The following is a 26,935-nucleotide window of genomic DNA, read 5'->3' on the forward strand; positions in this document are numbered from 1 at the left end:
GCAGGAACAGATGCACACACACACACACACACACACACACTCCCACATACTCCTATCAGGCTAACAGAGGGTGTTCAGTAGAATTATACTGAATTACTATTTCAAGCCTAGACTGGTACTGATATCTATTCTGCTCTGCCCAGCGTGTCTCTGGGTGTAGTCTTCCTAATGCCTGCTAGATTAGACTGGAGCAACAAAGCCAGCAGAATCAATTCTGCCTCATTGACTGTGTTCCTCTCACACTACCTGGCTGATTCAGGCTGACTTAAACCCTTTAATCTCACCCATTCATCCCAACGTGGATACGCTGGGAAAGTTTCAAGTGTGACCATAAAGAGGAATTTCAGTGTGTGTTTGTGTTTGCATGTGTGTGTGCTCTCAGGCTTCAATATTCCTTAGGCAGAGGTTTTCATACTGTTTAACAAGAGCTAAGTGATGGTCTGTGTCTCTCTCTGCAGGGTCGGGCTGGATCCATCTGTGTGGTGGGACCCAAGGGACAGAAGGTACTCTTTCAACAGAGTAGCTTCTCTTTCTAAATGTAGTATTTAACAATGTGTACTTCCATTGTATGTACACTGTACCTTTCTATGTGCATGTCATGTAAACACATGCTTTTAGTGGCCCTCGAAATCAAACTACCATTTTCTGTTTAATGCCACTTTGGCATCTATTTGAACTTTAACCGCTAGGAACTTTTTTTCCCAGGGTACCTCTGGAAAGTTGGGGCCTGAAGGACTAGCAGGAGAACCGGGAAAACCCGGACTTCCAGGAATGCCAGGAATTGGAGAACCAGGCCTGCCAGGCCTGCCAGTGAGTAGTGTCTCTGCTCTGTAATTCTGTTCTATCTTTCCATCCTCAGGTTTGAGGTCAGTGTCGTGTTATAACAACTCTTCATCCTCCAGTTGTCAGATGCTTAATGCACTGGGCAAGTTGGGGCTGGGATGGCAAGCAAAGAGAGGCGTAATATGAACATCTTGGAGGAGATGCTGTGTGTGTTAACCTTGACTGAAGCCAAGAAGCATCTTCGAGGAGACGCCGTTTGCGTCTGTTCTTGTATGGCTCTGGTAGACAGAGGAAGTGAGAGACAGTTACAGAAGGGGATAGTTGCTCATCACTCTTTTGAATGGAGGTGTGTTTTGTTCTGATGCTAGGGCACTCCTGGAGGACCTCCTGGATCAAAGGGAGACAAGGTAAAACATATATCTGAATTAAATCCAATTAAAACTCTGCTTCAAAACTTCCAAGGCCATAGTTTGAACATTGAAGTACTGTATATAGATTATATTGTTTGATAAGACAACATCCCACAACTAGACTTCTGTACATTTCTGGAATGTTACAATGGTTGTTATGGTTATAGTCCTGTTTCTCTCTTCCTGTCCAGGGGCATTCTGGGACACCAGGGAAAGATGGAGAACCAGGAGATCCTGTGAGTACAGGATGCATTCAGACCACTGTTTTGTATCCTAGACAGTGTGTAATTTGGAACCTCATCCTCACTATCATGCTCTACTAAACTGTATTGATGTTGTGTTTTCAGGGTCCTAGGGGTCCTGGTGGTGGTAAAGGAGATAAGGTGTGTTAACCCTCACTGTCCTGGTTTGTGTGTTAGGGTTAGGGTAAGGAAGTATACTGCATGGGTTGTGAATGTGTTTGTCCATCTCTGTGTGTATCAATGCCAATCATGTGAGATGTGTGTTGACATTGTGTGTCTCTTTGGTTTTGTCCCTATCAGGGTGACCCATGTGAGGTGTGTCCCGTCCTGTCTGCAGACCTGGGCAACACTGTGGCCCTCCATGGGAAGACGGGGCCCAAAGGAGAGCCTGGGGTCCCTGGGATAGGAGATCCTGGCCTGCCGGTGAGACATGCAGCACCCTTAATGCTCATATGGTTATTTCATTTGATATAGTCATCAAGGAATTTGCTTTGTATGAGAAAATAATGTTAATTTACAGCTAGGAATGTTTCAAATCTCATCTTCTCTCCCTCTCCTCTTCTCTCCTCCCGCTATCTCCTCTCCTCTTTTCTATTCATTAGGGTCTTCAAGGAGCAGATGGGAAGGCAGGAGAGAAGGTACAGAGTCCCACCTGTTAATTTATATCTCATGTTTCATTCATGTGCTGTGGGAATGGGTTACATACAGTCACTAACTCACTTGTGTACACACACATACAGATGCATACACACCAGCATACCAATGCACACAACTATAAATATGTATAGGCAAACACAAACTGGTCTGTTAGAGACACCACATTAGACTAACTGATCTGTTAGGGACACCACATTAGACTAACTGATATATTATGGATACCACATTAGACTAACTGATCTGTTAGGGACACCACATTACACTAACTGATCTGTTAGAGACACCACATTACACTAACTGATCTGTTAGGGACACCACATTAAACTAACTGATCTGTTAGGGACACAACATTATAATAACTGATCTGTAAGGGGCACCACATTAGACTAACGGATCTGTTAGAGACACCACATTAGAATAACTGATCTGTAAGGGGCACCACATTAGATATAGTCCACTAACCGATCTGTTAGGGACACCACATTAGATACAGTTGACTAGCTGATCTGTTAGGGACACAACATTATAATAACTGATCTGTAAGGGGCACCACATTAGACTAACGGATCTGTTAGAGACACCACATTAGAATAACTGATCTGTAAGGGGCACCACATTAGATATAGTTGACTACCTGATCTGTTAGGAACAGCACATTAGATATAGTTGATAAACTGATCTGTTAGGGACACCACATTATAGACAGTTGACTAGCTGATCTGTTTGGGACACCACATTAGATATAGTTGACTAACTGATCTGTTAGGGACACCACATTAGATATAGCTGAATAACTGATCTGTTAGGGACACCACATTAGATATAGTTGACTAACTGATCTGTTAGGGACACCACATTAGATATAGTTGATTCACTGGTCTGTTAGGGATACCACATTAGATCTAGTTGATTCACTGGTCTGTTAGGGACACCACATTAGATATAGTTGACCAACTGATCTGTTAGGGACACCACATTAGATTAGATATAGTTGACTAACTGATCTGTTAGGGACACCACATTAGATTCGATATAGTTGACTAACTGATCTGTTAGGGACACCACATTAGATTAGATATAGTTGACTAACTGGTCTGTTAGGGACACCACATTAGATATAGTTGACTAACTGATCTGTTAGGGACACCACATTAGATTAGATATAGTTGACTAACTGATCTGTTATGGACACCACATTAGATATAGTTGACTAACTGATCTGTTAGGGACACCACATTAGATTAGATATAGTTGACTAACTGGTCTGTTAGGGACACCACATTAGATATAGTTGACTAACTGATCTGTTAGGGACACCACATTAGATTAGATATAGTTGACTAACTGATCTGTTATGGACACCACATTCGATTTTGTTGATTCACTGATCTGTTAGGGACACCACATTGGATATAGTTGATTAACTGATATGTTAGGGACACCACATTAGATATAGCTGATTTTCAGAAATGAATTAAAGGATGGTATTGAAAATATAGAACAAAATTGACATACTTTAAACTAAATTCAGAGGGTTTAATAATGACCTGTTTGGGTGAAAGTGCTTTACAAGAATTCAATTCAACAAGTCTTTGGCTGAACACAGTATTTATAGAAGAGGCTCTCCCTTCTTCATCAAGTGTCCTGGTTCATGAACACAAACATAAACCACAATTGGCTCCAATGTCTACAATGTTTACATTGACCATCTGTTTCTTTCCTTAAAAAGGGGGGACATTCTGACACTGAGGATACCTCAGCTAACATCTGGGTTCATATAAAGTGTTCTTACATCCCAAAATAGTGTTCACTTAGCTTACGAATAAGTGCTGTAGAACATAGTGTACTACAGCCACGATGTGCAAATGTAATATTTGTATAACACATGATAACATACTACAGTGTACAGGTCCTCTTTAGTTCCATAGGATCGCCTGGCGTACTTCCAAGAGACTTGCATGTATAGGACATCCAAGACATTTATGTACATGACATTAAGGCATGAACGGATGTAGATCAAACAAGACTATGTATGGCCATATTCTACAGAGCTAACATTCTACAAGAGTGACATAATAGCTGATCCTACTATTCGGGTATATCCCTTCTTGACTATCTGATCTGTTTGGACACCACATTTGGTACAGTTGACTAACTGATCTGTTAAGGACACCAAATTAGATATATCTGAATAACTGATCTGTTAGGGACAACACATTAGAAACAGTTGACTATCTCATCTGTTAGTGACACCACATTAGACATATCTAAATAACTGATCTGTTAGGGACACCACATTAGATACAGTTGACTAACTGATCTGTTAAGGACACCACATTAGACATATCTGAATAACTGATCTGTTAGGGACACCACATTAGATACAGTGGAATAACTGATCTGTTAGGGACACCACATTAGATACAGTTGACTAACTGATCTGTTAAGGACACCACATTAGACATATCTGAATAACTGATCTGTTAGGGACACCACATTAAAATAAGCTGACTAACTGATCTGTTCGGAAACACCACATTGGATATAGTTGAATAACGGATCTGTTAGGGACACCACATTAGACGCTATACCTCAAAGGAAACATGCCTATTAGTATGTGTTATCACTAACCTGTCTCCCTGTGATAATATGTGTCTGTATGCTTGGCAGGGAGGGGTGGGGTCTGATGGTGTCAAAGGGGAAAAGGGTGATGCATGTGCTGTGTGCCCCACCCTGAGTGAAATACCTGCTGCCAACCTTGTTGCCATGGAACAAACCCTGAAACTCAAAGGAGAGAGAGGAAAACCTGGGCTGGGACAGAAGGGAGAACAGGTTAGAGTGTGTTTTATTGGAATGGAATGTGTGTGTGTGTATGTGTGCGCGTGCGTGTTAGTGCGTGCATTCTGTGTTGTTCCAGGTTCTGTTTCTAACCTGGAAGTGATTTGTGTTAACTCTTGCTCAGGGGGAACCTGGAGTCAGTGGCCTGGCAGGGCTGAGAGGAGAGAAGGTTAGTGCTGAGTAGGGAACTCAATAGGGCTCAGGATGTTTGAGGTTACTTCGTACCAAAAATACACTTCATACATAAGATAAAAGACTGAACATTGAGTTTAAAAGCCAGTTCTGTTGACATTACATTTCCTCTTGTTTCCAGGGTAACACTGGTGGCAAAGGAGCTGACGGTAAAACGGTGAGAGTTTATACATATGTTAAGAGAATCTTTATGGCATACTTTTTTCAACATTCTTTATATCATAGTAGTTTTGGGGGGGAGGGGTAGATCAGCTTTAATAATATTGCAGACATGTTGTGGCTTCCATCAATGTAATTCTCTGCATAATTTCCAATAACCCATATTTTGGGGGTAAATATACAGGACCAGTCAAGGGTTTTGTTTATTTTTTACTATTTTCTACATTGTAGAATAATAGTGAAGAGATCAAAACTATGAACTATCATATATGGAATCATGTAGTAACCAAAAAAGTGTTAAACAAATATATATATTAAATATATTTATATTTGAGATTCTTCTAAGTAGCCACCCTTTGCCTTGATGACAGCTTTGCACACTCTTGGCATTCTCTCAACCAGCTTCATGAAGCTTCATTAACAGGTGTGCCTCCTTAAAAGTACATTTGTGGAATTTCTTTCCTTGTGGATTCTCCATTCCTGAATCTGCGACCAAAAATAAGCTACAAAACACCAGTCTCAATGTCAACCGTCAAGAGGCGACTCCAGGATGCTGGCCTTCTAGACAGAGTTCCTCTGTCCAGTGTCTCTGTTCTTTTGCCCATCTTAATCTTTTCTTTTCATTGCCAGTCTGAGATATGGCTTTTTCTTTGCAACTCTGCCTAGAAGGCCAGAATCCATGGAGACTGACGCGTTTCAGAAGAAAGTTCTTTGTTTCTGGACATTTTGAGCCTGTAATCGAACCCACAAATGTTGACGCTCCAGATACTTGACTAGTCTGAAGAAGGCCAGTTTTATTGCTTCTTTAATCAGAACAACAGTTTTCAGCTGTGCTAACATAATTGCAAAATGTTTTTCTAATGATCAATTCGCCTTTTAAAATTATAAACTTGGATTAGCTAACCCAACGTGCCATTGGAACACAGGAGTGATGGTTGCTGATAATGGGACACTGTACGCCTATGTAGATGTGGTGGCGACAGAGTAGCCTAGTGGTTAGAGCGTTGGCCTAGTAACCGAAATTGTTGCAAGTTCAAATCCCCGAGCCAGTTAACCCACTGTTCCTAGACCATCATTGAAAATAAGAATTTGTTCTTAATGGTCTTGCCTTGTTAAATAAAGGTTAAAAAAAAATATATATATATATATATCTATATTCCATACATAATCAGGCATTTCCAGCTACGATAGTCATTTACAACATTAACAATGTCTACACTGTAGTCCAGAGAGGTTAGAAAAAGTATCTAGATCATCTTTGAGGCTGTGGAGGGATTGTAATTGTTGGTTTAAAAGAAAGTATTAATCATCAGCGTACAATGACACCGTTGTTTTTAACCCCTGGATTTATAGGCCCGTGATATTATTGTTGGATCTGATTTTATGATCAAATACTTTCCTCGGGCTTATTACAGTTGCAAAAATGAGTTCAGTTGGCTGTTGTATGGCTCTTTGGAGACAAAGTGATGAAATGCACTGTAACTACAATGCCTTACGAAAGTATTCACACCTCTTTATTTTGTTGTGTTACAAAGTGGGATTCAAATTGATTTAATTGTCATTTTTTGTCAATGATGTACACAGAATACTCTGTAATGTCAAATTAGAAGACAAATTCTAACATTTGTAAAAAGAAGTTAAAAAAACATGAATATATCTTCAGTAGAAGAGTATTCGACCCCCTGAGTCAATACATGTTCAATTCAGCTTTGGCAGCGATTACAGCTATGAGTCATTCTTTATGCAATATTTGCACATTATTATTTTTGGGAATTCTCCAAGCTCTGTCAAGTTGCTCTGTCATAATTCCTAGACAGCCATTTTCAAGTCTTGCCATAGATTTTCAAGACGATTTAAGTCAAAACTGTAACTTGGTCACTCAGGAACATCTAATGTCATCTTGGTAATCAACTCCAGTGTATATTTGGCCTTGTATTTTAGGTTATTGTCCTGCTGAAATGTGAAATTGTCTCCCAGTGTCTGGGAGAATGAACCAGGTTTTCCTCTAGGATTTTGCCTGTGCTTACAGAAGCTCTGTTCCGTTATTTTTTTTAAAGACTCCCTAATCCTTGCCAGTAACAAGCATACCCATAACATGATACAGTCACCACCACGCATATGAAGAGTGGTACTCAGTGATGTGTTGGATTTGCCCCAAAAGTAATGGTTTGTATTCAGGACATAAAGTTAATTTCTTTGCCACATTTTTTGCAGTTTTACAAAATAATATATATATATATAATAATAATATTCTGTACAGGCTTCCTTCTTTTCACTCTGTCAATTAGGTTAGTATCGTTGGGTAACTACAATGTTGTTGATCCATCCTCAGTTTTCTCCTTTCACAGCCATTATACTCTTTAACTGTTTTAAAGTCACCATTGGCCTCATCGTGAAATCCCTGAGCGGTTTCCTTCCTCTCCAGCATCTGAGTTAGAAAGGACAGCTGTATTTTTGTGGTGCCTGGGGGTATTGATACCCTCCAAAGTGTAATTAATAACTAAGTGTAATTAATATGAATTTTCTGCTTTTTTTGTACCAATACTGTAGGTGCACTTTTTTGTGAGTCATTGGAAAACCTCGCTATTCTTTGTGGTTGAATCTGTGTTTGAAATTCACTGCTTGACTGAGGATTTTATTTATTTATTTTATTTCACCTTTATTTAACCAGGTAGGCAAGTTGAGAACAAGTTCTCATTTACAATTGCGACCTGGCCAAGATAAAGCAAAGCAGTTCGACACAAACAACAACACATGGAGTAAAACAAACATACAGTCAATAATACAGTAGAAAAATAAGTCTATATACAATGTGAGCAAATGAGGTGAGATAAGGGAGGTAAAGGCAAAAAAAGGCCATGGTGGCGAAGTAAATACAATATAGCAAGTAAAACACTGGATTGGTAGACTTGCAGTGGAAGAATGTGCAAAGTAGAGATAGAAATAATGGTGTGCAAAGGAGCTAAATAAATAAATAAATACAGTAGGGGGAGAGGTAGTTGTTTGGGCTAAATTATAGATGGGCCATGTACAGGTGCAGTAATCTGTAAGCTGCTCTGACAGCTGGTGCTTAAAGCTAGTGAGGGAGATGTGTTTCCAGTTTCAGAGATTTTTTTCAGTTCGTTCCAGTCATTGGCAGCAGAGAACTGGAAGGAGAGGCAGCCAAAGTAAGAATTGGTTTTGGGGGTGACCAGAGAGATATACCTGCTGGAGCGCGTGCTACAGGTGGGTGCTGCTATGGTGACCAGCGAGGTGAGATAAGGGGGACTTTACCTAGCAGGGTCTTGTAGATGACCTGGAGCCAGAGTAGTGATGTTGGACGGGTGGGCAGGTGCAGGCAGCGATCGGTTAAAGAGCATGCATTTAGTTTTACTTGTATTTAAGAGGAGTTGGAGGCCACGGAAGGAGAGTTGTATGACATTGAAGCTCGTCTGGAGGGTTGTTAACACACCAGCAGCAAGAGCGACGTCATTGATGTATACAGAGAAGAGAGTCGGTCTAAGAATTGAACCCTGTGGCACCCCCATAGAGACTGCCAGAGGCCCGGACAACAGGCCCTCCGATTTGACACACTGAACTCTATCAGAGAAGTAGTTGGTGAACCATTTGAAAAACCAAGGCTATCGAGTCTGCTGATGAGGATGTGGTGATTGACAGAGTCGAAAGCCTTGGCCAGATCAATGAATACGGCGGCACAGTATTGTTTCTTATCGATGGCGGTTAAGATATCGTTTACGACCTTGAGTGTGGCTGAGGTGCACCCATGACCAGCTCTGAAACCAGATTGCATAGCGGAGAAGGTATGGTGGGATTCGAAATGGTCTGTAATCTGTTTGTTGACTTGGCTTTCGAAGACCTTAGAAAGGCAGTGTAGGATAGATATAGGTCTGTAGCAGTTTGGGTCAAGAGTGTCCCCCCCTTTTAGGACTGGGATGACCGCAGCTGCTTTCCAATCTTTGGGAATCTCAGACTACACGAAAGAGAGGTTGAACAGGCTATTAATAGGGGTTGCAACAATTTTGTCAGATCATTTTAGAAAGAGAGGGTCCAGATTGTCTAGCCCGGCTGATTTGTAGGGGTCCAGATTTTGCAGCTCTTTCAGAACATCAGCTGACTGGATTTGGGAGAAGGAGAAATGGGGAAGGCTTGGGCGAGTTGCTGTGGGGGGTGCAGGGCTGTTGACCAGGGTAGGGGTGGCCAGGTGGAAAGCATGGCCAGCCGTAGAAAAATGCTTATTGAAATTCTCAATTATAGTGGCTTTATCGGTGGTGGCAGTGTTTCCTATCCTCAGTGCAGTGGCCAGCTGGGAGGAGGTGTTCTTATTCTCCATGGACTTTACAGTGTCCCAGAACTTTTTTGAGTTTGTGTTGCAGGAAGCTTGCCTTGGCTTTTCTAACTGCCTGTGTATATTGGTTTCTAGCTTCCCTGAAAAGTTGCATATCACGGGGGCTGTTCGATTCTAATGCAGAACGCCATAGGATGTTTTTGTGTTGGTTAAGGGCAGTCAGGTCTGGAGAGAACCAAGGGCTATATCTGTTCCTGGTTCTAAATGTAAAGGGGCATGCTTATTTAAGATGGTGAGGAAGGCATTTAAAAAAAAAACAGGCATCCTCTACTGACGGGATGAGATCAATATCCTTCCAGGATACCCCGGCAGGTCGATTAGAAAGGCCTGCTCGCTGAAGTGTTTCAGGGAGCGTTTGACAGTAATGAGTGGAGGTCGTTTGACCGCTGACCCATTACGGATGCAGGCAATGAGTCAGTGATCGCTGAGATCTTGGTTGAAAACAGCAGAGGTGTATTTAGAGGGCAAGGATGAATGAGGTAGTCATTCAAAAATCATGTTAAACACTATCATTGCACACAGAGTCTATGCAACTTATTATGTGACTTTTTAAGCACAATTTTACTCCTGACCTTATTCAGGCTTGCCATGACAAAGGGGTTCAGTACTTATTGACTTGACTTGTCAGATTTTAACTTTAATTTTTTTTAAATAAAAATCAAATTAAACATCATAATTTTACTTTGACACTATGGGTTATTGTGTGTAGGCCAGTGACACAAAATCTCAATTTAATCAATTTTAAATTCAGGCTGTAACAAGAAAATGTGGAAAAGTTAAGGGTTGTGAATACTTTCTGAAGGCATTATATGTATCTGATAGGGCAAAGCTGGACCCAGAGGACCTAGTGGCAAGGATGGACTGAAGGGGATACAGGTGAGAGGGTGGAGCTAACAAGCACTACATCTAATACTGGGTGATGTCATCATGTTATGTTGTGTTTTGATATGATATGTTATGTTGTGTTTTGATATGATATGTTATGTTGTGTTTTGGTATGATGTGTTATGTTGTGTTTTGGTATGATGTGTTATGTTGTGTTTGGTATGATATGTTGTGTTGTGCTTTGGTATGATATGTTATGTTGTGTTTTGATATGATATGTTATGTTGTGTTGTGTTTTGATATGATATGTTATGTTGTGTTTTGGTATGATGTGTTATGTTATGTTGTGTTTGGTATGATATGTTGTGTTGTGCTTTGGTATGATATGTTATGTTGTGTTTTGATATGATATGTTATGTTGTGTTGTGTTTTGATATGATACGTTATGTTGTGTTTGGTATGATATGTTGTGTTGTGCTTTGGTATGTAATGTTGTGTTTTGGTATGATGTGTTATGTTATGTTGTGTTTGGTATGATATGTTATGTTGTGTTTTGATATGAAATGTTATGTTGTGTTTTGGTATGATGTGTTATGTTGTGTTTTGTTATGTTATGTTGTGTTTTGGTATGATATGTTACATTATGTTGTGTTTTGGTATGATGTGTTATGTTGTGTTTTGGTATGTTAAGTTGTGTTTTGGTATGATATGTTACATTATGTTGTGTTTTGGTATGATGTGTTATGTTGTGTTTTGGTATGATATGTTATATTATGTTGTGTTTTGGTATGATGTGTTATGTTGTGTTTTGGTATGTTATGTTATGTTTTGGTATGATGTGTTATGTTATGTTTTGGTATGATGTGTTATATTATGTTGTGTTTTGGTATGATGTGTTATGTTTTGGTTTGATGTGTTGTGTTATGTTAGGTTGTGTTGTGGTATGATATGTTAAATTATGTTGTGTTTTGGTATGATATGTTATATTATGTTGTGTTTTGGTATGTTAAATTATGTTGTGTTTTGGTATGTTATGTTATGTTGTGTTTTGGTATGATGTGTTGTGTTTTGGTTTGATGTGTTGTGTTATGTTAGGTTGTGTTGTGGTATGATATGTTATATTATGTTGTGTTTTGGTATGTTATGTTATGTTGTGTTTTGGTATGATGTGTTATGTTGTGTTTTGGTTTGATGTGTTGTGTTTTGTTATGTGATTCTTTTGACAGGGAGATCCAGGGATTCCTGGTCTAGGAACTGCAGGCCCTAAAGGAGAGAAGGTGAAGTGTGTGTTAGTTTGTGTGCATACATCTTTACACATGAAAGTATGTCTATACGTTTGTATGTGTGTGTGCGTGTGTATCTTTTGCCAACAGTCCTAAGCCAGTGTTTCTCCCCTCTACCCCAGGGTGCGTCGTGTGGGGTGTGCCAGTCTTCTCCCTCTGAGGTGGGCAGTGGGACGTCCTCCGTCAAGGTGCTAGCGGGTGAAACTGGCCCTCCAGGGCCCGCCGGGCCTGCAGGAGAGGGCACCGACGGCAAACAGGTGAGACCCCTCTACCTGGAGAGAAGAGGGCTATGAGGACTCTGCCTACTTTGTCGACCTGGTTTGCATTACTTTGACCATGCTTGTTTAACATGACTAAGCCAACAACATACACATGCCACTAAAAACACCAAACTGACCTTAGATCACTGTATGTCTGCATCTTAAATATTGGCAAAGTCGTGACATATGCAGGTAATCCTCCACCTACCACAGGATACGCCAAGGTGAGCTATAAATCTCAATTAAATTGTAAGTGACTGTGTCTCACAGCTTAATTACATGGGCCTCGGTGGTTAGCGCTGTGTCAACGGGTTTATATCTGAAGAGGCTTGCACAGGTGTGCGTGCGTGCGTGCCTGCGCGTACATAATCTTATAGGTGCGTATGACTCTAAATCTCTGTCTTTTCCTGTCTCTTCGTACAGGGTGTGCCAGGTCGTGATGGTCTAAGGGGAGAGAAGGTAAGTTCTTCATTACAGGTTTTTCTTTGTAAAAGTCTCTGAATAGAATTGAAAGATGCGAAGGGACAGTAATGTAGTCATTCTCAGCTAGTGCCAGGATATGGGACAAAGCCTCTGGGGAATTCAGTCCACCTTAAATAGCCTTGTTGCTTGCAGAGAAATCCAATCACATTGACTTAAATTATGTCCCTAGGGAACTCAGTACCTTAGTTAACATAATGTCCACAGGAAAATCAGTCCGCCTTAAATAAGACATTGAATAACCCAGGGAAATTAGTCTATTTTGAATGTAGCCTGTTTCCCCAGGGAACAAGCAGCCTAGACCGCCTTAAATCATCTAATATCTCAGGGTACTTTAGTCCTCCTTAAATGAGCAGATACCCCTAAAACCACTGCAGAGAAATCAGACTACATTAGATTAACTCGTGCCTCTGGGGTCCTCAGACCACCTTAAACCAGGCAATCATTAGGAAAACCTAGAAAAGCCTCCGGTCCCATCCGCAAATGAGTCCATCTTAAGTTAACTTTAGGTCCCCGGAGGGCTTGGTCCAATTTAAATAACCGTAGTCCCTATAAACTGGGAAGTCCACTGGAAAATCAGCCCACCTTAAAAAAGTGTAGGACCTCTGAGGAGTCAGTCGGACCACCTTAAATTACCTTGAATCTGTAGCACGCACTGATTTTACCTGAGCTAAGACTGGCAGTTAAAATACAATTGAAGAATCTGGTATCACAAACCCAGATTAAGCCTATTGATAATTAGTCTTCATTCATAGACATGGCTTGAATGATTTTTGGACTAAAGTTATATTATCTTTATTTATGAATGTTCATGTACGAGTCACAGACCAGATCCCTATTGTTGATCAAATGCATATGTCTCTGTTGCTAGGGCGACCAGGGTGAGCAGGGAGACCAAGGATTAGCCGGCACCCATGGAACCCAGGGCCTGCCTGGAGAGCCTGGTCGGGATGGACTAACTGGACTGAAGGGAGAGAAGGTATGGAACACCCAACCAACCAATCAATGAGTCAGCCTGACTGTCTGGATGGTTAGTTGGCTGGCTTTCTGGCTGTTTATCTGTCCATCTCCCTTATCTGTCCAAGATATCTATCTTATAACATATCCTTATGCCTATATAGATTGTGAATATAAGATTGCATAAGCTTATTAAAGATGATGCTATAAAAGGCTGTTAATTAAATAAACTATCTTCAACAACATGTATAGCAGATGAACTAACTAACTATTTAACAATCTAACTATCTAACTATCCATCTAACTAACAATCAAACTATCTATCTAACTAAAGAACTAATTAAATATATATCTATCTACGCTAAATGACCGTCAAACATCTCATTCACAAAATCATGGGTATTAATATGGAGTTGGTCCCCGTTTGCTGCTATAACAGCCTCCACTCTTCTGGGAAGGCTTTTCACTAGATGTTGGAACATTGCTGCGGGGACTTACTTCCATTCAGCCACAAGAGCATTAGTGAGGTCGGGCACTGGTGTTGGGCGATTAGGCCTGGCTCGCAGTCGGCGTTCCAATTCATCCCAAAGGTGTCCGATGGGGTTAAGGTCAGGGCTCTGTGCAGGCCAGTCAAGTTCTTCCACACCAATCTCGACAAACCATTTCGGTATGGCCCTCGCTTTGTGCACGGGGGTATTGCCATGCTGAAACAGGAAAGGGCCTTCCCCAAACTGTTGCCAAAACGTTGGAAGATCAGAATTGTCAAGAATGTCATTGTATGCTGTAGCATTAACATTTCCCTTCACTGGAACTAAGGGACCTAGCCCGAACCATGAAAAACAGCCCCTTACCATTATTCCTCCTCCGAACAGTTCTTGTGCTGACGTTGCGTCTATCTATAGTCTGTCTGTCTGCCTGTCTAACTATATAATGTAACCAACTCACCCAGACTGTTCTCTCTCTTGTTGACTGTTGTTGTGTTGTATCTATCACCAGGGAGATGCGTGTGAGAGCTGTGTGCCTGTCTCTGGACGGCAGATGGGTGTAGGAGGGGTGCAGGGAGCCAAGGGAGAGAGGGGCAACCCGGGACCCCCAGGAGAGGGGAAAGCAGGGAAACATGTAAGTCTGCAGCATGACTGACCTTTGAGATGTACTGTTTTAGCTCTACACATACAGTACCAGTGAAATGTTTGGACACCTCTTCTCATTCAAGGGTTTTTCTTAATATTTTTTCTACCTTGTAGAATAATAGTGGAGACATCAACACTATGAAATAACACATATGGAATCATGTGGTAACCAAAAAAGTGTTAAAAAAATCCAAATATATTTTATATTTGAGATTCTTTAAACTAACACCCTTTGCCTTGATGACAGCTTTGCATTCTCTCAACCAGCTTCACCTGGAATGGTTTTCCAACAGTCTTGAAGGAGTTCCCACATATGCTGAGCACTTGTTGGCTGCTTTTCATTCACTCTGATGTAGCACTCCATCACTCTCCTTCTTGGTCAAATAGCCCTTACACACCCTGGAGGTGTTGGGTCATTGTCCTGTTGAAAAACAAATGATAGTCCCACTAAGCGCAAACCAGATGGGATGGCGTATTGCTGCAAAATGCTATGGTAGCCATGCTGGTTAACTGTGCCTTGAATTATAAATAAATCACTGACAGTGTCACCAGCAAAGCACCATCACACCTCCTCCTCCATGCTTCACGGTGGAAACCACACATGCAGAATCATCCGAGATCATCCATTCACCTACTCTGCGTCTCACAAGACATGGTTGGAAGCAAAAATCTCAAATTTGGATTCATCAGACCAAAGAACAGATGTCCACCAGTCTAATGTCTATTGCTCATGTTTCTTGGCCCAATCAAGTCTCTTCTTCTTATTGGTGTCCTTTAGCAGTGGTTTCTTTGCATCAATTCAACCATGATGACCTCATTCATGCAGTCTGAACAGTTGATGTTGAGATGTGTCTGTTACTTATACTCTGTGAAGCATTTATTTTGGCTGCAATCTGAGGTGCAGTTAATTCTAATGAACTTGTCCTCTGCAGCATAGGTACAGTAACTCTTGGTCTTCCTTTCCTGTGGCAGTTCTCATCAGAGCCAGTTTCATCATTGCACTTGACGGTTTTTGCGACTGCACTTGAAGAAACTTTCAAAGTTCTTGAAATCTTCCGGATTGACTGACATTCATGTCCTAAAGTAATAATCCACTGTCGTTTCTCTTTGCTTATTTGAGCTGTTCTTGCTATAATATGGACTTGGTATTTTACCAAATAGGGTTATCTTCTGTATACCACCCCTACCTTGTCACAACACAACTGATTGGCTCAAACGCATTAAGAAGGAAAGAAATTCCACAAATTAACTTCTAACAAGGCATACCTGTTAAAACCTCTCTGGGATATGTGGGACGGTAGCGTCCCACCTCGCCAACAGCCAGTGAAAGTGCAGGGCGCCAAATTCAAAACAACAAAAATCTCATAATTAAAATTCCTCAAGCATACAAGTATTTTACACCATTTTAAAGATACAATTCTCCTTAATCCAGCCACATTGTCTGATTTTAAAAAAAAAGCTTTACAGTGAAAGCACCACAAACGATTATGTTTGGTCACCACCAAGTCACAGAAAAACACCGCCATTTTTCCAGCCAAAGAGAGGAGTCACAAAAGGCACAAATAGAGATCAAATGTATCACTAACCTTTGATGATCTTCATCAGATGACACTCATAGGACTTCATGTTACCCAATACATGTATGTTTTGTTCGATAAAGTGCATACAGTGCATTGCGAAAGTATTCGGCCCCCTTGAACTTTGCAACCTTTTGCCACATTTCAGGCTTCAAACATAAAGATATAAAACTGTATTTTTTTGTGAAGAATTAACAACAAGTGGGACACAATCATGAAGTGGAATGACATTTATTGGATATTTCAAACTTTTTTAACAAATCAAAAACTGAAGAATTGGGCATGCAAAATTATTCAGCCCCTTTACTTTCAGTGCAGCAAACTCTCTCCAGAGGTTCAGTGAGGATCTCTGAATGATCCAATGTTGACCTAAATGACTAATGATGATAAATACAATCCACCTGTGTGTAATCAAGTCTCCGTATAAATGCACCTGCACTGTGATAGTCTCAGAGGTCTGTTAAAAGCGCAGAGAGCATCATGAAGAACAAGGAACACACGAGGCAGGTCCGAGATACTGTTGTGAAGAAGTTTAAAGCCGGATTTGGATACAAAAAGATTTCCCAAGCTTTAAACATCCCAAGGAGCACTGTGCAAGCGATAATATTGAAATGGAAGGAGTATCAGACCACTGCAAATCTACCAAGACCTGGCCGTCCCTCTAAACTTTCAGCTCATACAAGGAGAAGACTGATCAGAGATGCAGCCAAGAGGCCCATGATCACTCTGGATGAACTGCAGAGATCTACAGCTGAGGTGGGAGACTCTGTCCATAGGACAACAATCAGTCGTATATTGCACAAATCTGGCCTTTATGGAAGAGTGGCAAGAAGAAAGCCATTTCTTAAAGATAGCCATAAAAAGTGTCATTTAAAGTTTGCCACAAGCCACCTGGGAGACACACCAAACATGTGGAAGAAGGTGCTCTGGTCAGATGAAACCAAAATGGAACTTTTTGGCAACAATGCAAGACGTTATGTTTGGCGTAAAAGCAACACAGCTCATCACCCTGAACACACCATCCCCACTGTCAAACATGGTGGTGGCAGCATCATGGTTTGGGCCTGCTTTTCTTCAGCAGGGACAGGGAAGATGTTTAAAATTGATGGGAAGATGGATGGAGCCAAATACAGGACCATTCTGTAAGAAAACCTGATGGAGTCTGCAAAAGACCTGAGACTGGGACGGAGATTTGTCTTCCAACAAGACAATGATCCAAAACATAAAGCAAAATCTGCAATGGAATGGTTCAAAAATAAACATATCCAGGTGTTAGAATGGCCAAGTCAAAGTCCAGACCTGAATCCAATCGAGAATCTGTGGAAAGAACTGAAAACTGCTGTTCACAAATGCTCTCCATCCAACCTCACTGAGCTCAAGCTGTTTTGCAAGGAGGAATGGGAAAAAATGTCAGTCTCTCGATGTGCAAAACTGATAGAGACATACCCCAAGCGACTTACAGCTGTAATCGCAGCAGAAGGTGGCGCTACAAAGTATTAACTTAAGGGGGCAGAATAATTTTGCACACCCAATTTTTCAGTTTTTGATTTGTTAAAAAACTTTGAAATATCCAGTAAATGTCGTTCCACTTCATGATTGTGTCCCATTTGTTGTTGATTCTTCACAAAAAAAAAACAGTTTTATATCTTTATGTTTGAAGCCTGAAATGTGGCAAAAGGTCGCAAAGTTCAAGGGGGCCGAATACTTTCGCAAGACACTGTATTTATTTTAAAAAACTCATGTTACATTAGCGAGTTACGTCCATAGTTCTAAAACATGCCGTGACTTTGCAGATAGCCACATCAATTTACAGAAATACTCATTTCTGAAAATACAAGTGTTATACATGGAATTAGAGGTATACTTCTCCTTAATGCAACCGCTGTGTCAGATTTCAAAAAAACTTTACGGAAAAATTAAACCATGCAATCTGAGTACAGCGTTCAGACAACAAAGCAGCCAAAAAGATATCCGCCATATTATGTAGTCAACATTAGTCAGAAATAGCATTATAAATATTCAGTTAACTTTGATGATCTTCATCAGAATGCACTCCCAGGAATCTCAGTTCCACAATAAATGTTTGATTTGTTCGATAAAGTTCATCATTTATGTCCAAATAGCTTCTTTTGTTAGGGCGTTTTGTAAAGAAATCCAAACGCGCGTTCAGGTCCAGCCGAACGTCGGACGAAAAGTTCAAAACGTTACAGCCCATAGAAACCTGTCAAACTAAGTATAGAATCAATCTTTAGGATGTTTTTATCATAAATCTTCAATAATGTTCCAACCGGAGAATTCCTATGTCTGTAGAAAAGCAATGGAACGAGAGCTAACTCTCTCGCGACCGCGCGTCACGAGCCTGTGGCACTCTGCCAGACACCAAACCCCTCTCATACGCCCCCACTTCACAGTAGAAGCCTCAAACCAAGTTCTAAAGACTGTTGACATCTAGTGGAAGCCTTAGGGAGTGCAATATGACCCGATTTACACTGTATATTGGAATGGCAAAGTGTTGAAAAACTACAAACCTCAGATTTCCCACTACCTGGTTGGATTTATCTGAGGTTTTCGCCTGCCGTATGAGTTCTGTTATACTCACCGACTTCATTCAAACAGTTATAGAAACTTCAGAATGTTTTCTATCCAATTATACTAATAATATGCATATATTGGGACAGAGTCTGGGCACCTTATTCATCCAAGCTACTCAATACTGCCCCCCTGTCACCAAGAAGTTAATTGAAATGCATTCCAAGTGACTACCTCATGAAGCTTGTTGAGAGAATGCCAAGAGTGTGCAAAGCTGTCATCAAGGCAAGAGTGGCTACTTTGAAGAATCTCAAATATATAAAAAAACATTTTGTTACTACATGATTCCATATGTGTTATTTCATAGTTTTGATTTCTTCACTATTATTCTACAATGTAGAAAATAGAATACAAAAATAGAATAAAAAATAAATAAATAGAATACAAAAATAAAATAAAAACTTTAATGAGCGCTGAGTGTGTCCAAACTTGTGACACACTCTTTATTTGTCTTCTCTATCATGTCTTTCTATCTCTCCATCTACCAGGGCAAACCAGGTCTTCCCGGTGTCCAAGGGCCTATAGGACCAAAAGGAAGCCAGGTACAGTATGATCATTTGCCATGCACACGTACAAGGGTTGGTGTGAATTTCACAAGTGGCTGACTCCTTGTGTGTGTCTGTGCTGACTCAGTGTGTGTGTCTGTGCTGACTCAGTGTGTGTGTCTGTGCTGACTCAGTGTGTGTGTCTGTGCTGACTCACTGTGTGTGTCTGTGCTGACTCAGTATGTGTGGCTGTGCTGACTCAGTATGTGTGGCTGTGCTGACTCTGTGTGTGTGTGTGTGTGTGTGTGTGTGTGTGTGTGTGTGTGTGTGTGTGTGTGTGTGTGTGTGTGTGTGTGTGTGTGTGTGTGTGTGTGTGTGTGTGTGTGTGTCTGTGTGTGTGTGTGTGTGTGTGTGTGTTTGTGTCTGTGCTGACTCACTGTGTGTGTGTGTGTCTGTGCTGACTCACTGTGTGTGTGTGTGTCTGTGCTGACTCAGTGTGTGTGGCTGTGCTGACTCAGTGTGTGTGGCTGTGCTGACTCAGTGTGTGTGGCTGTGCTGACTCAGTGTGTGTGTCTGTGCTGACTCAGTGTGTGTGTCTGTGCTGACTCAGTGTGTGTGTCTATGCTGACTCAGTGTGTGTGGCTGTGCTGACTCAGTGTGTGTGTCTGTGCTGCTCCCTGTAGGGTGACCCAGGAGTTGAAGGGGTGGGCATCCCAGGACCTCAGGTAAGACATTTTTTTGAACATCTAGGTCAGGTGTGTCAAACTCATTCCATGGAGGGCCTAGTGGTTAATGGTTTTTGGGTTTTCCTTTCAATTAAGACCTAGACAACCAGATGAGGGGAGTTCTTTACTAATCAGTGACCTTATTTTTATTTATTTTTTATTTCACCTTTATTTAACCAGGTAAGCTAGTTGAGAACAAGTTCTCATTTACAACTGCGACCTGGCCAAGATAAAGCAAAGCAGTGCGACACAAACAACAACACAGAGTTACACATGGAATAAACAAGCATACAGTCAATAACACAATATAAAAAAATTAAGTCTATATACAGTGTGTGCTAATGGCGTGAGGCGGTAAGCCAATAAATAGGCCATAGTAGCGAAGTAATTACAATTTATCAAATAACACTGGAGTCATAGATGAGCAGATGGTGATGTGCAAGTAGAAATACTGGTGTGCAAAAGAGCAGAAAAGTAAATAAAAACAATATGGGGATGAGATAGGTAGATTGGGTGGGCTATTTACAGATGGACTCTGTACAGCTGCAGCGATCGGTTAGCTGCTCAGATAGCTGATGTTTAAAGTTAGTGAGGGAAATAAAAGTCTCCAGCTTCAGCGATTTTTGCAATTCGTTCCAGTCACTGGCAGCTGAGAACTGGAAGGAAGGGCAGCCGAAGGTGTTGACTTTGGGGATGACCAGTGAGATATACCTGCTGGAGCTCGTGCTACGGGTGGGTGTGGTTATCGTGACCAGTGAGCTGAGATAAGGCGGAGCTTTACCTAGCATAAACATATAGATGACCTGGAGCCAGTGGGTCTGGTGACGAATATGTAGCGAGGGCCAGTCGACTAGAGCATAAAGGTCGCAGTGGTGGGTGGTATAAGGGGCTTTGGTGACAAAACGGATGGCACTGTGATAGACTGCATCCAGTTTGCTGAGTAGAGTATTGGAAGCTATTTTGTAAATGACATCGCTGAAGTCGAGGATCGGTAGGATAGTCAGTTTTACGAGGGTATGTTTGGCAGCGTGAGTGAAGAAGGCTTTGTTGCGAAATAGGAAGCCGATTCTAGATTTGATTTTGGATTGGAGATGTTTAATATAAGTCTGGAAGGCGAGGTTACAGTCTAGCCAGACACCTAGGTATTTGTAGGGTCCACATATTGTAAGTCAGAACCGTACAGAGTAGTGATGCTAGTCGGGCGGGCAGGTGCAGGCAGCGAACGGTTGAAAAGCATGCATTTAGTTTCACTAGGGTTTAAGAGCAGTTAGAGGCCACGGAAGGAGAATTGTATGGCATTGAAGCTCGTTTGGAGGTTAGTTAACACAGTGTCCAAAGAATTCAAGTACAAGGGAGAAGCGAAAACCCGCAGACACTCGACCCACCGTGGAATGAGTTTGACTCGTAAACATTGAAGAGATTGCTCACCTCAAAATACATTTTTGGTGCTGTTTTTCTGAAGCTTTCCCATACTTACATTTTTTTTATTACCCACATATCCACTGGGCTGGTTGAATAAATGTTGTTTCCACATCATTTGGATTAACATTCCTTCTGGATCAACATACTAACATTCCTTCTGGATCAACATGTTAACATTCCTTCTGGATCAACATTCTAACATTCCTTCTGGATCAACATGTCAACATTCCTTCTGGATCAACATTCTAACATTATTTCTGGATCAACGTTCTAACATTCCTTCTGGGTCAACATGTTAACATTCCTTCTGGATCAACAGTGTAACATTCCTGCTGGGTCAACATTCTAACATTCCTTCTGGATCAACATTCTAACATTCCTTCTGGGTCAACATGTTAACATTCCTTCTGGGTCGACATGTTAACATTCCTTCTGGGTCAACATGTTAACATTCATTCTGGGACAACGTGTTAACATTCCTTCTGGGTCAACATTCTAACATTCCTTCTGGGTCAACATGTTAACATTACTTCAGGATCAACATGCTAACAGTCTGCATCAACATGTTAACATTTCTTCTGAATCAACATGCTAACATTCCTTCAGGATCAACATGCTCACAGTCTGCATCAACATGCTAACATTCCTCAAGTTTATAGGTAATCAGATATACTGTATACACACACATGCAGGTTTGTGTACAAACACACACACAAACTCACGCGCACACACAAGACACATACACACGAAGCAACGAGAGCATGTGTGATGGGAATGAGAGATGGAATGAGGAAGACAATATCCAGACTTGTTCATGAAGGTTCAGCCATTGTTCTACTGTTGATGAATCATCTGTTTGTCTCTAAGCTCAACTCACCACCCATCTCTTTAAACCTTTCTCTCGCTCTCTCGCTCTCTCTCTCTCTCCTATTTTCAGGGAGCAGAAGGACCCAGAGGCCTACCAGGGGTGGCAGTAAGTCCAAAAAATATTAGATTAAATAATTATGAAATACATATTAAATAAGATTGCCTCTAGTATGTACTGTATAATGGTCTCTGTAGTCTCCTTCTATCATGTTAATTTGCATCATGCTGCTCCTCTACAGGGTCCTCAGGGAATTAGAGGACTTACTGGACCAGTTGGGCCTGCTGGGGACATGGTACACACACACACACACACACACACACACACACACACACATACATACATTATACGTGCATCAACACATAAACACACACACACACACAGCCACAAAGTTCTCATTCTTGTGTGTGTGTATTTGCTTTTCACAGGGTCCTAAAGGAGAGGAGGGGCCTCCAGGGCCACAGGGGCCCATGGGTGTAGGTGTTACAGGACCCCAGGTAAGAGATTTGTGTGTGTGTGTGTGTGTGTGTGTGTGTGTGTGTGTGTGTGTGTGTGTGTGTGTGTGTGTGTGTGTGTGCATGCATATGTGTATTAACTCTAGTCAAAGCCATTGAGTGATTGCTGCCTCCATACTTATCCCATTCCCAACCCAGGGTAAAGACGGCAAAGGTGGATCCAATGGAATCCCAGGAGCTGATGGAAGAGATGTGAGTGGCGTCACATTGAAAACACAACGCAGTCACATAGTATTGGAATTGTGTAGTCAGTGTGAATTGTATACCTTTCATAGTACTGTGTAACAGTGTATGAGCTAAGATCACTAGTTTCTACAGACTCAGAGTCAGTGTTTTTAAAGTTTAAAGATGATTATATTTAGTCTAATAGCTAATGAAGGCCGCCTCAATCCATAACAGAGCCATAGTGTCTCCTGTCGCCCCTCTCTGCTCCTGACTACTTTCCTTGCAAGCTTTATCGTCTGCAATGACAAGGCCACACTAACTCTGTGTGTGTGTGTGTGTGTGTGTGTGTGTGTGTGTGTGTGTGTGTGTGTGTGTGTGTGTGTGTGTGTGTGTGTGTGTGTGTGTGTGTGTGTGTGTGTGTGTGTGTTCTGTCTTGCAGGGAACTGACGGAGCCAAGGGGGACAAGGTAAACCTAGCATTTCTGAAGATTAAGAGGTTTGGAGGCAGGGGGTAACAGATGGTAATCACTGGGGATGCTTCACCAGCACACCACACACACACACACACACACACACACACACACACATAGGCAGATGCTTACACGCACACAAACACACACACACACACACACACCCTCAAGGCACAGACAGAGTAGCAGAGGAGGTGACAAGTGTGTGGGATCCAAATAGACAAGGGAAGTAAAGGAGCTTTAAGAACAGGACTAGGATTATTAATTAGTGCTACCATCAGACCAACTGAACAGGACTAGGATTATTAATTAGTGCTACCAGCAGACCAACTAAACAGGACTATGATTATTAATTAGTGCTACCATCAGACCAACTGAACAGAACTAGGATTATTAATTAGAGCTACCATCAGACCAACTGAACAGGACTAGGATTATTAATTAGTGCTACCATCAGACCAACTGAACAGGACTAGGATTATTAATTAGAGCTACCATCAGACCAACTGAAAAGGACTAGGATTATTGAAATATGAATAAGAAGACACAGTAGCAGAATAAATTCCACGTCAACTTTGTTTCATCACAAAACATATTGCCTCTAACAAACAGTTATATGACCTACAGCATGTTCAAGCAAGTTACTAATGTTTCCGACATTTTCTGAATACTTAACAACTATTGATTTAGAACCACAGAGAGTTACCAGAAGTCGCTAAGAAAACAGGAGCTGTTTCCGCTAGTCCAGCACTATTTCAACTTCAACATCATCAAATAAACTGAGCTTAGTCTAATACAGTGGCAACTAAAAGATGCCGAAGACAATTTAGTCCAATCAACGTGAGCTCAATATGAAGTGGCTCACCCTACTTGTAGAGAAAAGCCAATGCCATCCTCCTCTCTTTCATGTTGGCAAAACGGTCTAGTACTCTGTCATAGAGTACACGCTGTTAGTTTTCGTTTTGCTAGGCTACCTTGCTAAAATGCTTGCTCGCTAGCCTAACTTCCATTCATGGGCAATGATTAGCCAGCTAGTTAACATTAGCCTACATCTAGCTACATGCTGAACTTCCATCCTCTCAGATCAGGGGCACAATGTATGAATTTATGATTGGATCAGAATCACAGTTATAATCATATTGGCCAGTACAGAGAATTAGATAAAACCAAGTCCAAATCCCTAGTGGCTAATTTAGGGCTGATTTTAGCTAGCTGGCTAGCTACTGGAGGAAACAACCCAATGAGATTCAACAATATACTTATTTTCCGTAAATTATATTTTGCTTTTGATGTGGTTGATGTGAAGACAAATCTTCCCTTGATACTCACTCAGTTTAGCTCAACTGATTAGCTATTATTGAACCTTTTTTAGCTATTATTTAACCTTTTTTTTATCAAGGAAGTCCAAATGCTCGCTGGCTTCCCTTGCATTCAATGTTATGGGCGGCAACAATGTCATACTATCTTTGACCAAACAGCATTAGATAGGTGGGGTACACATACTGAGACAGAGGGGCTCTGTTTCACTCATTCAGATGCTTTCTCCAGTGAGATACATTCAGCCTCTTGGTAATTGAAGGAAAATGATGAATCACAGAGAGTCAAAATACATTATTTAGATTTTCGAAAGATACATTTATTTTATATATTGTTTTTTGTTGGTCCATTTTTGGGGGGGAAGTCTGTCTTCCCAGGGCATCCATGAATACATGCCCCTGGTTATTTCACAGCTTCTCTGTGTGATCTATGAGAGGTCTGTGTTTTCAGGGTGAACCTGGAGACTGTAACTGTATCAGCCCTCCATATGCAGGAACAGGTGGACCGGTGAGTATGGCTAGGTCAACATGCACACACAGATCCATGCATACAGTACACACACACATGCCACAACGTGGTCATCTTAAACTTGTTTTGAGTTCAACTTCAGGGTAGTTATCTCTCTGCAGGGGACACACTCACTCACACATACACACACACACACACACACACACACACACTCAGCTCTCTTTTAACTGGTTTTGATCTGCAGGATTATTTTTCACTGCAGGGTGTCAGTGTTTGTTTTGAACACATATGATCTGCTGATGATGTGCTCTGAATTTGACGACTCTTGCCTTGCAGGGAGCACCAGGAACTATGGGAGGAAACACGTGGCAGGTCTGATCTCTATGTCATCTACTAGCCATGTCTGCCTCTTGGTTTTCTCTTGTGTCATATTGACTGAATATCAACTGAGTATGCGTTTGTTGTTGGAACAATTAGGCTATGAATGGTGCCTGTCAATGCTGTGTGGTTTGCTCAGTGTGTGTGTGTGTGTGTGTGTGTGTGTGTGTGTGTGTGTGTGTGTGTGTGTGTGTGTGTTCCAGGGGGCTCCGGGACAACCAGGTCCTCCTGGTCCTCCTGGGCCACAGGGCTTCATCGGCATCACAGGACCCCAGGTAGGAGAGAGGGGGATCAGGGTGGTGGAGTCATGTCAATTAACCCTTTACAACACACTCCTTACTTACCCATTCCTCTTTATCTCTGTACATCTTTAACCTCTCATTCATCAACATGAATGTACCTTGGCTGTTCTATCTCCCTCGCTCTTCTCTCTCAATTAAATTTCAATTTAAGTGCTTTATTGGCATGGGAAACAGATGTTTACATTGCCAAAGCAAGTGAACTAGATAATAAACAAAAGTGAAATAACAATACAAAATTAACAGTAAACATTCCAAAAGAATGAAGACATTTCAAATGTAATATTATGTTGATATACAGTGTTGTAACGATGTGCAAATAGTTCAAGTACAAAAGGGAAAATAAATAAACATACTGTAAATATAGGTTGGATTTACAATGGTGTTTGTTCTTTACTGCCCTTTTTTTGTGGCAACAGGTCACACATCTTGCTGCTGTAATGGCACACTGTGGTATTTCAACCAATAGATATGGGAGTTTGTCAAAATTTGATTGTTTTTGAATTCTTTGTGGGTCTGTGTAATCTGAGGGAAATATGTGTCTCTAATATGGTCATACATTTGGCAGGAGGTTAGGAAGTGCAGCTCAGTTTCCACCTCATTTTGTGGGCAGTGTGCACATAGCCTGTCTTCTCTTGAGAGCCAGGTCTGCCTACGGTGGCCTTTCTCAATAGCAAGGCTATGCTCACTGAGTCTGTACATAGTGTAAGCTTTCCTTAATTTTGGGGCAGTCACAGTGGTCAGGTATTCTACCACTGTGTACTCTCTGTTTAGGGACAAATAGCATTCTAGTTCGCTCTGTTTTTTTGTAAATTCTTTCCAATGTGTCAAGTAATAATATTTTTGTTTCTCATGATATGGTTGGTTCTAATTGTGTTGCTGTCCTGGGGCTCTGTGGGGTCTGTTTGTGTTTGTGAACAGAGCCCCAGAACCAGCTTGCTTAAGGGGACTCTTCTCCAGGTTCATGTCTTGTAGGTGATGGTTTTGCTATGGAAGGTTTGGGAATCACTTCCTTTTAGGTGGTTGTAGAATTTAACAGCTTTTTTTGGATTTGGATGATTATCGGGCATCGGCCTAATTCTGCAGAGTCTCAGTTTGGT

At 41.3% G+C, this 26,935-nt stretch overlaps 1 protein-coding gene across 6 annotated transcripts in view; it reads left to right on the plus strand.

Moving 5' to 3' along the window:
- Positions 1-26,935, plus strand: part of LOC110496558 (collagen alpha-1(XVI) chain) — a 134,745-nt gene that overhangs the window by 82,619 nt on the left and 25,191 nt on the right. For all 6 annotated transcript variants that reach the window (XM_036953310.1, XM_036953307.1, XM_036953311.1 and 3 more), the window contains exons 15-40: positions 459-503; positions 706-810; positions 1,152-1,190; positions 1,385-1,429; positions 1,541-1,576; positions 1,736-1,858; positions 2,038-2,073; positions 4,763-4,924; positions 5,055-5,099; positions 5,244-5,279; positions 10,449-10,502; positions 11,678-11,728; positions 11,857-11,991; positions 12,418-12,453; positions 13,346-13,453; positions 14,428-14,550; positions 19,216-19,269; positions 19,896-19,937; positions 22,297-22,332; positions 22,466-22,519; positions 22,653-22,721; positions 22,878-22,931; positions 23,344-23,370; positions 25,141-25,197; positions 25,495-25,530; positions 25,740-25,811. In XM_036953310.1, coding sequence (XP_036809205.1) covers positions 459-503; positions 706-810; positions 1,152-1,190; positions 1,385-1,429; positions 1,541-1,576; positions 1,736-1,858; positions 2,038-2,073; positions 4,763-4,924; positions 5,055-5,099; positions 5,244-5,279; positions 10,449-10,502; positions 11,678-11,728; positions 11,857-11,991; positions 12,418-12,453; positions 13,346-13,453; positions 14,428-14,550; positions 19,216-19,269; positions 19,896-19,937; positions 22,297-22,332; positions 22,466-22,519; positions 22,653-22,721; positions 22,878-22,931; positions 23,344-23,370; positions 25,141-25,197; positions 25,495-25,530; positions 25,740-25,811 — 1,680 coding nt within the window. The remainder of the gene's footprint in view (positions 1-458; positions 504-705; positions 811-1,151; positions 1,191-1,384; positions 1,430-1,540; positions 1,577-1,735; positions 1,859-2,037; positions 2,074-4,762; positions 4,925-5,054; positions 5,100-5,243; positions 5,280-10,448; positions 10,503-11,677; positions 11,729-11,856; positions 11,992-12,417; positions 12,454-13,345; positions 13,454-14,427; positions 14,551-19,215; positions 19,270-19,895; positions 19,938-22,296; positions 22,333-22,465; positions 22,520-22,652; positions 22,722-22,877; positions 22,932-23,343; positions 23,371-25,140; positions 25,198-25,494; positions 25,531-25,739; positions 25,812-26,935) is intronic.

The sequence above is a fragment of the Oncorhynchus mykiss genome, chromosome 18, assembly GCF_013265735.2.
Source record: "Oncorhynchus mykiss isolate Arlee chromosome 18, USDA_OmykA_1.1, whole genome shotgun sequence".
Lineage (NCBI taxonomy): Eukaryota > Metazoa > Chordata > Actinopteri > Salmoniformes > Salmonidae > Oncorhynchus > Oncorhynchus mykiss.